This window comes from Sarcophilus harrisii, chromosome 2, assembly GCF_902635505.1.
Source record: "Sarcophilus harrisii chromosome 2, mSarHar1.11, whole genome shotgun sequence".
NCBI lineage: Eukaryota > Metazoa > Chordata > Mammalia > Dasyuromorphia > Dasyuridae > Sarcophilus > Sarcophilus harrisii.
In genome coordinates, this window is record NC_045427.1 from 77,748,512 (window position 1) to 77,764,993 (window position 16,482).

The window sequence follows — 16,482 nt, forward strand, 5'->3', positions numbered from 1 at the left end:
AGTGAAGTGAACCAAGAGAACAACTTATATGACAACAACATGGTAAAGACAAACAACTTTGTAAGACTTAAGAACTCTGATCAATACAATGATCAACTCCATTCCAGAAAACTCATGAGGAGACATGTTACCAAACTCTTGAGAGTGAGGGGTAGACTTGGAATACAAATTGAGACATACACTTGTTTAGAAATGAATAAGAGGGGCCTTTTTTTTTTCTTGATTATATACATTTATTACAAAGGTTTTGTTTTCCTTTCTTTTTTAATTGGGACATGGACAAGAGGTGAGAACAAAAGGTAGATTTTCATTAATTGAAAATTTTAAATGTTAAAAAATAGGATGTAAGGGCAACAACATGAAAATAATGGTTTGAAACCTGTAGCATGGAGGTTTTCAGGTACATACCTATTAATTGCAGCTCAGTTAGCCCCCAAGTAGGAATGTCTTATAGTTCTCTACTGCCCTCAACTGGGCTTATTTGCCACAACTTTTCTTCTAGTACTTCCTGCCTTTTGGATGACAATGCTATATATATATTTCTCTAGCATTTTTCTCACCTATTTTAACCATAAAGTTTTGTGCATATTCATTCCTCTTTAAATACATGTCTCCCAAATGTTGTCTCATTATTTCTGAATAAAAAAACTGAAGTCAAAATTCAAATAGAAGGCTGAGAACCTTAGATAGTAAATAGTCAGTAAACAATCATTTAAGTTCTTATTAAGTGCTAGACACTATGCTAAATGTTGGAGATAAAAAGAAAGGCAAAAATATGGTCTCCAAATTCCGAGACCACATTCTGATGGGAAACCAAAAACAAATAACCACGAACATATAAATATGTAGGAAGGAGATGGATGGTAATGTCAGATCACTAGGTAATTAGAGGCAATGCAGTTCAATGGGAAGTGTGCTGGGTCTGGACTCTAAAAACGTTGGGTATAGATTCTGGTTCATCACTGATTTGGGGCAATTTCCTTAAGCCCTTTGAGACTCAGACGCTGGTCTATAAGATAAAGGGGTTGATCAGAAGGCCTCTGGGGTCTCTTCCAACTCTAAATTTAGCAGCTGTGATCCCAATGGCACTCAGCTCTTCATACTGATTTAGTACTTGCTTCTGCTGACTACAGGGGGCCTAGGGCTTATCTGATCCTAAAAGGCTAAATACATTTCAAGTTTTAATTTAGCATCAAACTGTGTTTAAAAGGGGGATATCAAGGAATTTTTGCTTAAAAGTTCTTTTGTTTTTTTTTATCATCTTAATTGGCATTGTTGTGCCACAATTTCCTTTTATTGTTCTGCCTCAGTTTCCCTAAATTGTTCTGCCTCAGTTCCTTGAATTGTTCTGCCTCAATCCCCCTGGTTGCAACCCCTCTTCCTGACTATCAGGACTGATATAACTTGGGGGCTGGCTACTCAAGGGTCATAAACTGTAACTATTTAGTCTCAGATAAGGGGGAGAGCTTCTGTTTCAGACATCCTGGCTCCTAAATCCTCCTAAGTGATCAAGAATTTATGGTCCTCACCCCCCAACCTGTGAGAATTGTATTCATGGTCCGTTCCTGGAAATTCCCATTCACCAGTGCTCTTTACCATCCCTCCTTTCCCCCACGGCCTTTCCCTATAAAGAATCTCTGGAATCTTAACATTCAATATGCTGAATTCTTTAGAGGTGAAAATCCAATTCAGCCCTGGGGAAAAATGGATTCTTATCTGCCCTCAGACAATCTCTCCCTCTCAGAAATTCAAATAAAATATTAAAAACTCTCTAATTTCTATCTTGCCTCAGTTTCTCTGGCATTATAGTATGTAAATGTCAGTCATTATATTGATGACATAGGGATAACAGGAGCTCAAAATCTAATCAAAGAACAGCTAGTATGTGCCTATCCATCCCTAAAACCACACACTCCATAATACACATATGGAAGGACAAAGCCCATGAAAAATAAAGTCCCCCAAATAAGATCCAGTACCATATTTTCTGGTTCCGGTAGATTTATGCCATGGAAAAACTGGTTGCTTTTAAAGATGGACTGGTGCCTTGGAATTAGTTTTCCTACAAAATATCAATAATAGAATAAAAAATTAGTAAAGGAATCAGAGCATGTTTTAAACATTTACTTTCTAGGGCTCAGATATGAAAGAAATGTTGGACTGATTTTTCTCCCAGGTGTGAGTTGTGTAGGCAAGTACAAAGTCAAGCGTCTGACTCTGTCTCTGTTCTAGTTTCTCTCTCTCTCTAAGGGGAAGAGCAGCAGGACTTGTGATAAGTTTCACCCTCACATTTTCCAAACTGTAGGTACCCTAATAATGGGTGTGCCCCTCAAGTACCTTAGTCTCTAGAGGCCAGCCTGGAAAGACCCACCAGTAAGAGACTGAAGCAATTCTCCTGTCCAAGAGTTACTTCACTTTGTACTATTTATTCAGTATGGCCCCAACTGCAACTGCTGGAAACTTTGGGGAAGTCTTCTATATCCAGGAAGCTTGTCTAGTGGAAATCCTGGGCTTAAAACCTCTCTGTAGATTAGAACTGGACTCTTGGTAATATGAGATAGCAAGTAAACTGAAGAGAAATAAAAATTCCCCTAATTCCTCCACTGAACCCTATTCTCTCCTCTATGATTTTGATACATGGGAGAGAAATGGTATCTAATATAGCTATGATTATCAATAACGATGATAACAGTTAACATTTGCATAACACCTACTATGTGCCGGGCATTGTGCTAAGCACTTGACAAATCTCAGTAGATTGGAATGATATGGCTCTTCCCATAGTAAAGATGCTTCTGTGAAAACTGGAATGTAAGGAGCAAAATGTGCAATGTTGCTATGTCAGCATTTGGTGGGGAGGGGACAGAAGAAGGGGGGAGGCTCCTAACTATGATTACTTAGGCATGTGGAACTACCACTTTGTTGGCTTAATTTTTATATCACTTTCATATCTAAATAGATAGATTTCCTCTCCACTACCCAGGCAGCTATTCCTTGTAAAAAGAATAAAGGAGAGAAAGAGAAAAAGCAATTCAGCAAAATCAATCAATACATCAGAGATCTTTTGGCAGAATATTCAGTGTTCCACCTCTGCAAATAAGGGAAGGAGGTACGTTTTTTCACTCTTTCCTTGGGGTCAAGATCAGTTATTGTAATTACACGGTGTTCAGTTTTAGTTATTTGTTCTTTCCATTTCCATTACTGTAGTCACTGTGTGGATTATTTTCTCTACTTTGCAACTTATAGGTTCAGAGATGTAGCTGAAGTCACGAGGAGTTAAAATGGCAGGACATGAACTCAGATTTTGCTGGCTGCAAGATTAGCCCTCTAGACACAAAAGGCAGCTGGTGGTATAGTAGGTAGACCATCAAGCTTAGTGTCAGGAGAGACCTGAGTTCAAAGCCAAGTTCAAACATTCTCTAGCTGTGTGATCCTAGACACTTAGTCTCTGTCTCAATAACTTCAACTTTAAAAATGAAGATAATAATGACAGCTACCTTATAAGATAGTTGTGAGGATAATATTTGATTAACAACAAAACATATAGTATTCACTCTCACTGTGCCATATTATTGCTCTTGTAGAAAATACCCAGGAATGGGCTGTGAAATGTTTAACAATCAACTCACTAGAAAAACATCCACAGGACACACTTTTAAGTATAATTTACATTACTAACATTTCCTCCATCGCTTTCTTAAGTTCAGATAATCAACAAAACAATGAATTAAGCCCCAGACTTGTAGCATTTGCCAATTTCTGAGGTGTAAACGCTCCCACTGAAAATTTCACAATCAGTTCTCCAAGCCCATTCAAGCTGACTGCAGCACACCCTTGGCAATGCCTTTCAATTAAGACCCTGCTGCAACAAAAGAAGCTAAGTAGTCTTCAGGCACAACAATCTCCAGCACAAAAATAAGCAAGATGGGATTAACCAGTGGGGTGCACATTACAGTTAAAAACTTGCAATTTCTATGTATAATGCAAATCTCTGATGAGCCATACTCTGAATCACAAGTTATTATTTTAGAATTCAGGAACAACCACAGAACAACGAATACGCGTAGGTGAAAAACTTCTAAGGCAATGGGTGGGGGGAGCGGTTAGAGGGAAGGAAATGCCTTAATTTAGGGGTCAGAAATTGCTGACCAATCAGATATTTCTTGCTTAGATCAAGTTCTAGCCAGTTGATTCATCTCCATGTTCCTATTTCAACCAGCTACGGGAAGTATCTGCAAATTAAAGTCTGTGACTAATTGATGTACCTGAAGAGTGATCTGGAAATTCCTTGGAGAGAAGAATTATTACTTTACATATGAGAAGAGTCAGCTTAGGTTTCTGGCTATAAGCCTGAATGGTTATGCTCAATAATTGTATGCTTTGGAGATACTAGAGTAATGGAAGAAAAGCAAGCTTTTTTTGATCTTGTCTCTTTTAATAACATTTGAGAATCTCTGAAGGTCACAGAATGCTATACATACCCAGAGTTTTGATGATCAGATAGAGTTGGTCCACATCCGATTTTCCAGGCCAGAGGGGCCGGCCAGTCAGCAATTCAGCAAAAACACAGCCAACAGCCCACACATCTACTGTAGGACCATATTGCGTATCTCCTACCAGAAGTTCTGGAGCTCTGTACCACCTTGTAGCAACATAATCTGTATAGGCATCTCCTGGACCTGTACAAGGCATCCGGTACAAATTCAAAATAAAATTCAAAGTATACAGTTTTGTTAACTGGACTAGCATAATATTCTAAAAGTGTTTATTTATTTAATTCAGTAGTTCCATAAAACCTCAGGGGAGTTATTTTTAAAATGTCCCAAATTTGGATGGCACAGAAGATTGTCAACGAGGAAAAGAAAATCAGTCTGGTACAGGATATTTTCAGAATTAAACCAACTCATTATTTTATTGCATACAATTTTCCTGAAAGGTAGGTGCTTTTATTATCCCCATTTTATACACAGAGGAACTGAGGCAGCCAGCAGTTAAGTGACTTGCCCAGAAGCACACAGTCAGTAAGCATTAGAGATGAGATTTGAAAGTTTCATACTCCATGGCTTTTTTACCCACTGTGTCACCAAGCTGTCTCTATATCCCTTGAAGTCCTTTGTTCAGCAAGTATTTAGTAGACTTGAATCTGTACATATTTAATCCCTCAATGTTATGGGTTTGTCTCCTTGAAAATTGAAATTCTTTATTATAATATACATTCAATTCCTAACCTAATACATTTCATATGTTAAGATTATATAAAATCTTAAATAGATACAATTTATTGAAATAGATACAATTCCACACAAATATAAAAATACATATATGTGGATATATACATTTACATATTGTACACATGAATGCATTCCTATAAATAAACACATATATGTGGAAATATCAAATACAATATGTATCTGTATCTAGTATCTTATCATATAACTGTCTGAATAGGAGAATTTAATATAAAGCTATCACTACTTACTCAGAAGTCGAGCAAATCCAAAGTCACAGATCTTGATCATCCCTTGTTTTGTTATCAGAATGTTTTCAGGTTTTACATCCCTGTGAATACACTGTAAGAAGAGATCTCATTATCCTCTGAATGAGTTAAAGTAAGACTTGGTAAATATCATCTGGGAATTTCCAATAATGGATGAACCAAGTCCAGTGAAGAAAAAAAAAAAAACAAAGAAAGGTTTCACTCCTTTGTCCTAAGGACATTTAATCCTGGCTATTTTGTCCTTGCTGACAAGAAGAAAAAACCTAGAATGCTGCTTGGTTACTGAAACCAAAGTTAATCTTTAGAGGTGACAATTATACAAAGTGATCTTAGCTTTACTATTAAGAAATGATCACTGCACTATTTGCTTTTATTCTTAACAAGTTTACTGAAGTATATGGGTGATTTGCTGACTAAATACTTACCCATCTGGCTAAGTCCTTGTACACTTAAAAATTGAACTCTTCTGGCATAGGGTGAATATGGCACATGTTTCTGATTTGGCCAAAGTAATTTGGAAAAATATCTACATCACAAAAAATGTACTTATAATACAAAACTAACTCAGTGGCTACCTGGCTTTACCAGGTGATATGTCAATTAATCAACATTTATTAAGAATTTAAGATGTGCCTGGCACTGGGGATTAAAAAAAAAAGCCAAGATAGTCCCTTCCGTCAAAGAATTTATACTCTAATAGATAAAATAACTAGAACAGCAAAAGTAGGAGTCTCCTGCAGCAATATAGAAATTTATTCTGGGAGAAGTGGGCCATACTTTCTTATCCTATTATGGGGCCTTATCTTTGAAGAGCAGCTACTTGCTTTGCAATAATTACATTGAATGAAGTATTCTGTTGGTCAAGAGTCAATCAGCATTTAGTGAATAACTACTGTGAGGAAAGGTATAGAAAAGAAATAAGTACAAATCCCACCTTCAGATTACCTTTCCATTTTATTTCCATGAATTTATTTATCATTCAAAAAAGATTATATCTGTGTATTCAAGACACCATGTTAAGTACAGCAAGTAAGAGCCAGATGTAAAAATATCACAAAACCCCTTACATTTGTATTTGTAATTTTCAAAACATTATAACATGGATTATCTCATTTAAGTTCATGATAGTTTTATGAGGTATATGTTATATCTGTGAATAGACATGACAGAATTTGAGATTCAAATTATTCAGTTTAATAGAAATTATTCTTCTACTTTATAATTCTATTGACCCCTTTAAATAATCTCCAAGGGAGATAATTTTTCTTCCTGAAAGTATTTTGCTTCTTTTTTCTAAGAGTCATCCTGGAGTGAAAGGAAAAAAAATCATCTTCCCAACCTTGTCACTTATTTTTGATCGTGAGAAGTGTTAATAATAATAGAAGCTCTTATTTTAATTAAACAGCAACCACTGCCAAGCTCTTTCTAACTCTGAAGACCCAAGGGGGAGAAAAGAGAATTTCATCTATTAATATTTGTAAAATTGCATTATTAAATTATGAAGGAATACAGATGATTATTTTTTATATGCAGAAATACCTTTTTCATATAATCTTCTGATGGATAAGTAAAGAAATAGAACCTGAATAATAATAATAATAATAGCAATAATGACAATAACAAAAATATTAATAGCTGGCATTTATATAACACTTCAAGATTTGCAAAGAGCTTTACAAACATAATTTCATCTGATTTTCAAAACAACTTTAGGAGGTAAGTGTTATCATGATCTCCTTTTTATAGATGAGGAAACTGAGGCAGACAGAGGCTAAAATGTCTTATCTATACTCATGCAACTAACGTGTCTGAGGTTGGATTTGAATTCAGGTGTTCTTGACTCCAGATCCAGCACTCTATCTACTACACGATACACTGATTACATGGTATATTTAAATTAGAACAATGTTATGTTTTGTACAAGTCTGAAATCATATCTGAAAAACTATGTGCCCAAACATGTAGCATCAACAGGCAAATGAACATATTTAACAGACATTGGTTTGTTCAAAAAGCTCTGCATCCCATCTTCCAAAATCTAATGCAAAGGCATTAGAAAAAAATTTAAAAACCTCTTTAAACTATAATATGCAAATGTCAGTAAACTACTGATGTGGCTACCAGGTGTGCAAATGGATGCAAAAAATTTATCAGAATTTTGAAATAAACATTTTCATCCTATCTGCATTTTCTTTGTCTTATGGATAAAGTCAATGTACATCATCTAATGATGACACTTGGTCTTTTGAGGTATTCTTAAATTCCTATTTTTCTAATGTTAATAGTCATCAGAGTACAGTGGAAAGGTAGTGGCTTTGCATCAAGGGGTCAGGGGTGGGGAGAACTGATTGCTATGTGACCTTGGATAAGCCATTTTTACCTCTAAGAACCTTCATTTTCCAAGCTATAAAAATGAGATAATAATAATAATTAACTACCTTTTGAGATTGTTGTGAAAATCAAATTATCTAATAGATGAAAATACTTTGTAGCCTTAAAGTACTATTATAAGTGTATTATTATTATTCACAGAAATATCCAGATATGTTTGATAGTGGAGATAAATTATAAGGCAGAAGAGTAGGGAAATAATAAAAAGAGGTAAGACTGCAGTAGCACCAAGATGGTTTGAGTGAACTAGAGAAAGCAGAACACAAACACAGTTGGATTACTGTTGAAACTGCTATTGTTGTTGCTCATTCATTTCATCATGATCCCATTTGGGGTTTTCTTGGCAAAGATACTGGAGTGGTTTGTCATTTCCTTCTCCAGTTCATTTTTACAGATGAGAAAACTGAGGCAAAGAGATTTAAGTGACTTGCCCAGGGTCACACAGCTTGGAAGGTACCTGAGGCCAGATTTGAACTCAGGAAGATGAGTCTTTCTGACTCCAAACCCAACACTCTATCCACTCCACCACCTAGCTGCACTTACTATATATTTGTATGTTTTATATAGGTGTATATGTATTTTTGGGGGGAGGGGCCGAGGCAATTGGGGTTAGGTGAAATACCCAATGTCACACAGTTAGTTGTCAAGTATCTGAGGCTGGATTTGAACTCGGGTTCTGCTGACTCCAGAACCAGGTGCTCCATCCACTGTGCCCCCTAGCTGCCCCAGCTGCCCTTAATACTGAAATATTTAAACATATACTCAATTCCACAAAGCAAACTCTCTTTATGCAATGCTTCTCCCACTTATAGCTAGTTTATTTTCTACTGAAGAATAAAAAACACAGGGATAAATGTAGCAAAAGCATTTTAATAAAATTTCATTTGATACAAAAGTTTTTAACACCATTGATGTCAGGTTATGGGGGTTTCTATATATATATACCCCCATATATATATATAGAAATATATATATATATGGGGGTATATATATATAGATGTATATATATATACATTTATATGGGGGGTTCTATATATATGGGGGTTATAAAGTCACAGGAATCAAAGGAGGTATTTGGTTCATCTTTAACCTAATTCTTATTATCAAGGACCAATTCCAAAAACCTCCAAGTAAAAAATAAAGATTTTTTATATATTTATAACTGGGGGAAGAATATCTTTTTTATCCATATGTCAAACTACTCTGTTCCCTAATGATGCAGAAATCTCAGTGTATTTTTGAGAATATAGCATCAGCAAGACATTTTCTTTCTTCTTATGTTAGCGTCAAATCAATGTGGATTTGTGTGACCATATATTGACCCTCACAGCTTTAGCTAAGACCCAGATACTGGAGATGTAAGGGTTGTCATAGCAGATTCCAGCGGCTGTTGAAATCTTCATCAAGGCCACTGTATCAGTTCAGCAGAGGTTTTGTCCTCTGAGAATAACGGGATTACCGGCTCACTTGAAAACAAAGAGAACAAAGAGATTTTAGAACTTCTGTTCTAAGAGCTAAAGCTTATATCAGTATATAATGGTTTAGACACTATTTTTATCTATTATATATATAGGCTAACTAATAAAATGACTATAAAATATTTTATAAAATGTACAAAATCTTACCATAGAATTGGAGCACTGGAAAACCAGAATTCAGGAGTGATTTTCATCTTGGAAGAAGGAAGAATGTCTGAAAAATTATCCATTTTTAGAAGGAGGTATGAAATTAGGTGTTTTCAAACCCAAGACTTAAAAAATAATAATCTGAGCAAACGGAAGTTGCTTAGAGCAAAGAAATGATGCCAGTTCCACTGGAATTCTTTCTAGGTTCAGATATTCTGTCCCAACAGGGTCATATTCAGGTGACTCAGCAATGAGGTGTCTCCTTATTTAATGAGAAAAGATGTATAACTGTGAAAACCACAATATTAAAAGAATGTATAATTGGCCATTAAACTCCAGCTGCATATAATAAATAGCATTAGCTGCATGAGAGCTTATTAGAAGGAAAAGAGGTGTTAATTCAATTCAGTGTCATCTTTTGTAGAGTAGTGTCTGAGGGTACAAGTCTAGATATTAAGAAAGAATACAATCCTAGATTTTGTGAACAAAATTCCCCATATGTTTTATTAATGTAAAATAAAGGTTTCAGACTTGAATGGCCAAAAATATCATTGATTTTTAGGAAAAGCCCTTTTCATCCATGGAAATTTGGTACTCCATTCACTCATTCTCCAGAAACTTCAGAGATTTGAGGCTATTACTCTCTCTAGAGTCTCTCTCTCTCTCTAGAGAATCACTTTCCATAAAGCCCCAAAATGACCACACTGTGAGTTCTATTCTTGTCTTAGCATCAACTGCAAAGGTCAAAAGGGGTTAAAAAGGAGAGCAACATTTGATTACATGAAGAACTTCCTGAACAAATCTGCCAAACTAATTTGAGAATCATCTTAACAGTAACCCAGTGACTATATAAAATATGTAGCAGTCATTAACTATTAATTTAATAATTCACAAGAAATTAATAAATAACTTACATTATGTTTATGGCAGAAACTGAGAGCTTGGAGTGTTTGCCACAAAACACTTTTGAGCATACGGTCAGCAACTCTTAAAAATAAAAGGAAAATAAAAAAATTAATACAGGAAAATATTATTTAATAAATATTGATTGTAACTTTCTATGCAAGTGTCCATTTTCTTTTCTTTTTTTTTTTCTGAGGTAATTGGGTTTAAGTGACACACAGCAAGGAAAGTATTAAGTGTCTGGATTTGAACTTGGATTCTCCTGACTTCAGGGCTGATGCTGTATCCACTGCACCAACTAGCTGCCCTAAGTGTCATTTTCTTAATACTGGCTCTCCATTGATGTGAAAATTCAAAACACAGATGACAACCTGCTTATAATTCCATTTTTATTTAGTTTATGAATGTTAATTGTATCAGTGCTTTTCTTCCATGTTGAGAGTTTACCAAGGAATATTGTTGCTAAATTCCAGAATTATGAGACGAAGGAGAGAATGTTGCAAGCAAACAGAAATAAACAAACAATTCAAATATCAAGGAACCACAATCAGGCTTACCCAAGACCTAGCAAATAAAAGGATTGGAAGGCTGGGATATGATATTCCAGAAGGCAAAAGTGCTTGTATTATATCTAAGAATCAACTATCCAGCATAATTAAGAGGGAAAGATGGATATTCAAAGAAATAGAGGATTTTCAATCATTCTGATGAAAAGACCAGAGCTGAATAGAAAATTTGATCTCCAAATATAAGACTCAAGAGAAGCATAAAAAGGTAAATGGAAGAAAAAGCAACATTTTTTAAGTTTAAAATGTTTACATCCTTATATGGGAAGGAGATATGTATAACTCATGAGAACTGTATCTTTGGCAGAACAGTTAGAAGGGGGTATACTTAGAGAATGAAGTTATAACTTGACTTTAATGTGATGATATAAAAAAAGAAATTGGAGTGGAAAGGGCTTGTACTTGAAGAAGAAAGGGAAGGTAAAATGAGGTAAATTACACCATGTGAAGAGGCACACAAAACCTATTATACTTGTGGGAAAGAAGGAAGGAGGGTGAACATTTTGAACCTTAATCTCATCAGATTTGGCTCAAGAAGGAATAACACATATACTTAATTTAGCATAGAAATTTGTCTCACCTTATAGAGTAGTAGAAGGTAAAAAGGGAAAGGGTTAAGGGAGACTAATAGAAGGAAGGACAGAAATAAAAGGGGGAAAGCACAAGAAAGGCGGGGAATGAAAAGGGGAAGGGCAGATAGAGGGAGGTGGTGGTCATAAGCCATATACACTGGTGAGGAGGGAGAGTGAAAAAAGAGGGAAAAGTATAACTTGGGAAAAATAGGATGGCAGGAAATATAGCATTAGTAATCCTAATTGTGAATGGGAACAGAATGGACTCTCCCATAAAACAGAAGCAGCTAGTAGACTGGATTAAAAGCCAGAATCCTACAATATGTTGTTTATAAGAAACACATTTGAAACAGAGATACATACAGAGTAAAGGTAAAAACACTGGAGCAGATTCTATTATGTTTCAGCTGAAATTAAAAAAAAAAAAAAAAAAAAAAGCAAGGATAGTGATCCTGATCTCAGATCAAGCAAAAGCAAAAATAGATCTAGTTAAAAGAGATAAGGAAGGAAACTATATCTTGTTGAAGGGCACTATAAGATAATGAAGAATTATCAACATTAAACATATATGCACCAAATTGTGTAGTATCCAGAGTCTTAGAGGAGAAGTTAAATGAGTTGCAACAAGAAATAGACAGCAAAACTATACTAGTGGGGGAATTTTTTTCTTTTGAGGCAATCAAGGTTAAGTGACTTGCCCAGGGTTACATAGCTAGGAAGTGTTGAGTCTGAGGCCAGATTTGAACTCAGGTCCTCCTGACTTCAGGGTTGGTGGTCTATCCACGGCATCACCTAGCTACCTTTATAGTGGGAGAATTTCAACCTCCCTCTTTCAGAACTAGATAAATCTAACCACAAAATAAACAAGAAAGAAGTAAAGGAGATGAATAGAATTTTTTTTTTAAGTTAGGTACAATAGACTTTTAGAGAAAATTGAATGGGGATAAAAAGGAATAAACCTTTTCTCAGTGACACTGGCACTGACACAAAAATTGACCATGTATTAGGGCAGAAAAACTTGACAATAAAATGCGGAAAGGCAAAGACAAGTAAAAATTACTTGTAATAAAGGGCTGTGGAAAAATAGACCATGTTGAGAGTTTAGCTTCTACTTAACATACTTCAGAAAAGTCTTACAATTTGGAATTAATTCAGTTTAAATATGTGGACTTGTTTATTAGAGTTATTTCTTTAAAATATAGCACTTGAATTCAAACATAATTTTTGTGAAGATAAATACTTCATCTACTAGATGAAGCTCAAAAAACAATAAAAAGTGAATTTAGTTTAAGTCCTTGCATGGAGCCTGTCTTTTGTCTTTGGGAGAAGCTGGTTAGTGATTCTTTGATAGCTTTTAGTAGGAACAGGGAATGTTACCAATATATTCATAGAATCAGAAAATGGTAAGAATTTGTAAGGGACATGGAAGTCATGGAAACAGTGTCAGATTTTATATTCTTGGACTCAAAGATCACTGCAGATAATCACTGCAGCCATGAAATTAAAAGGTACTTCTTCCTCAGAAAGAAAGCCAGGAAAAATCTGGACAGTATACCAAAAGGCAGGAACATCATCTTGCCAACAAAGTTCCTTATAGTCAAAGCTGTGGTGAATGGTTGGGAGAGTTGAACTATGAGGAAAGCTGAGTGCTGCAGAACTGATGCTTTTGAATTCTGTTGTGAGAGAATACTTTTGAGAGTCTTGTCAACAGCAAGGAGATCAGATCAGAAAATATGTAAAGACATGAATTCAGGCTATTCTAAAGTTCAGTTTAAATACATTGGCCACATGATGAGAAGACAGGACTCAATGTAAAAATCATCTGATATTAGGCAAGACTGAAGGCAAAAAGGGAAGCAGTTGACAGAGGATGAGATGAATGATAGTGTCATGGAAACAATGAACATGAACTTGGATAGACTTTGAGAGATAGTTGAGTATGGAAGGGCCTGGAATGCTATCATCCATAAGATCAGGAAGAGTCATATTTTATTGAGCGACTAAACAACACACAAAGTGATGTCAGTCTAATTTTAGCATCGTGTTTAGCAGTTCTCTAGTTTAGAGTTCACACTTTTCACACCTTTAAGAATTCACACATTAATTCATACATTAGCATTCGAGATTCACAAGTCAGGATTCAGTATGAGATTCACAAGTTCAGTGGAGGAGATTCACAAGTCACAGTTCCTATAATCCCACTCTCAGAGGAGGAGTCAACCTTTGAGTTCACACCTTTAAGAGAGCATATATAAGAAGCTCTTGAAGCCTCAGCCAGGAGCCAATTGAGGAGATTGAGAAGCCAGAGACTGCAATCGGGCAGAATTGGAGATTCAGAGAGAGCTGGAGGCTGAAGCTGGCAGGGGCAAAGGACAAGCAACAAGAGCTCTCGGAACCAAGGAAAGCTTACTGGGCTATTTTGGAAGAGACAATAAAGGACTGAACTTTTAACAGCTGGCTACATTTGAGGTGATTTTATTGAACTGGAACTAAGGCTACCTAACTTTAAAAAAAATCTATTCACCTCCTTAACTTCTTTCTTGTTTATTTTGTGGTTAGATTTATCTAGTTCTGAAAGAGGGAGGTTGAAATTCTCCCACTATAAAGGTAGCTAGGTGATGCAGTAGATAGACCACCAACCCTGAGGTTGGGGTTTCAGGAGGACCTGCAAGAAATCTGCTCCCAAAGAAACATTATATTTTAGAAAAGAAGAACACTACAATAGAGGTCTGCTGTACACAGCTTGCACTAGCTCTTGAGAGCCAACTATTAAATTTTCAGTATGAGCATCTTACACCTCTGAAATCAGCAAACACAATAACTCAGAGCCTGATTTATTGCTCTGTTGACTACCTAAACTTAAGAAAGTGATGAAAAATGAATGTTAAAATGTAGATTAAACTTAAAAGTGAGCATGTGTATTTTGTGTTTTTGGTTTTGGGTTTTTTTTTTTTTTTGAAGATCTGGTTGTTAGACATTTAGAAGAGCTGGTTGTTTTAAGTTTACCCACATACCACTGCAGAAGGGGAATACCATCCAATGCCATGACTGACTATTACTAATTAAAGTAATGCTTTTTAATTCAACTTCAAATAAAAACGATAGAGACTAGCACTGATATAGCAGTTTAAGATTTACAAAGCACTTTACATCATATTTGATGTAATCCTTACATCAATCCTATGAGGTAGGCACATTTGTCATCCCTATTTCACAGATGAGAAAACAAGTGCCTTGTTCAAAGTCACAAAGTTAGTAAATGCAGAATCAAATCTTCCTGAAATCCTCATGGGAAAACAGCTATAGATAATTGAACATTCACCAGAAAATCATTCTGGTTATCAGAGAGCAGGAAAATACCTTGGGTTCTGGCAGAGTGGACGAAAAGGAAGAAAGAGAAGGGGCAAATGACTCAAATTGTAGTGATGGGGAATCATGGGACTGAACAATAGGGGCTCCAGCAGAGAGGGAAAGAGGGGTGGATATGTCTCCAGTAAGCAGAAGGCTAAGTATTAGAGGAGTAAGAGGTATGTCTCTTAGCCATTTAAAAAAATCAAATCCAGAAACAGAATATTCTAACTTTCATAGAGACCCTTCTTTTGGATTCTTTCTGTTTTACCTTGTCTTATTGAAATGAATCTGTGAGTTCATCACTGGGAATATTCCATCCATTGACACAAATTGTGGCCCCCCCATGCCTTCCCCAATCCACCCTATGCAATCTTTGTCCAATTCTTGTCTTGGAACCCAGGAGACCTTCCTCACTGTTCCTTGATATTAAGAGGATATCCAGAGAACATGTAGGCTTGGTTATTCCTTACCTTGTGACCACCCATGTTTTTTCTCCTTTAATTTCCCCCCTTGTTTTTGCCTAAATAAGCCAATATGAGCCAAAATTATTACAGGATTCATATATACAAGGATTGTGCAATTACCTAAAGATAGTCACTTAAAATGCAATGAAAAAATCCTTAAAGATTTTTCCCCAAAGAACCCAAACACATTATATTTAAAATACTGGCAGATCTTTGTTGCTTACCCTTCTGAAAGATAATGTGTAATGTGCTTAGTCAGAAGTCAGGAAGACTCTGTGAGTTCAAATTTGGACTCAGATACTAGCTGTGTGACCCTGGGCAAGTCAAGTGAGCTGGACAAGGAAAAAGCAAACCATTCCAAAACAATACAAAACCAAACCAAACCGTAAACAAACCCGAATGGAACCACAAAGAATCGGATGAGACTGAACAATAACTTTGAAAGAGAAAAATGAAAGAGGGAAAAAAAAGACCGCCTTTATTTTACAGATAAAGAAGTGATGAGGGAGAACTAAATGACTTCCCAAGGGCACACACCAGTCTGTTTTTTGGCCATAACAGTTCTGTTGTGCTTCAATAAAATGCAAGAGGGAGAAAAACTAATGACGATTCAGTCAGCTCCATTCCATCAGACTGAATCAGTATTGCCAACAGATTTGTACCCTCAGGAACATTCTCCCTTTGACCCTGTCCTCTGTGTATCACTTCCCTGCTGACTTACTACTTCTGATCTTGAACTTGACTAAAAACCCCATTGATCATGTTACCCAGCACAGATCTCTTCGACAATGGCATTGGATAGAGACAGTGATTTAACCTAAACCTTTCTCAGATGTTGGCTGCTATTTGAACTCACTGCTACTCCAAATACTCACCTTAGAAAATTTTTAAAATTTATTTTATTTTTAATTTATAGAAAAAACAAGCATTTCTATAACATAGAATTCATTTGATTTCATTCAGAATCATCTTTGATGCAAATCTGTTATATACAACTTGTTATTCCTTTTAAATATATAATAAAGTTATCGTGTATATTTTTTTCACCTTCCCTTCCCCCCACCTAGAGATGGCTACCATTAGACACAAATACAAAATCTTTCTATACATACT

The 16,482-nt window shown here is 35.8% G+C and overlaps 1 protein-coding gene across 3 annotated transcripts in view; it reads right to left on the minus strand.

The window, feature by feature from the left end:
- CDKL4 (cyclin dependent kinase like 4) overlaps positions 1-16,482 on the minus strand; it is a 58,619-nt gene that overhangs the window by 17,637 nt on the left and 24,500 nt on the right. For all 3 annotated transcript variants that reach the window (XM_031950388.1, XM_031950387.1, XM_023494998.2), the window contains 4 exons: positions 10,428-10,500; positions 5,480-5,570; positions 4,482-4,679; positions 1,980-2,062 (listed from right to left, as the gene is read on the minus strand). In XM_031950388.1, the coding sequence (XP_031806248.1) occupies positions 1,980-2,062; positions 4,482-4,679; positions 5,480-5,570; positions 10,428-10,500 (445 nt within the window). The remainder of the gene's footprint in view (positions 1-1,979; positions 2,063-4,481; positions 4,680-5,479; positions 5,571-10,427; positions 10,501-16,482) is intronic.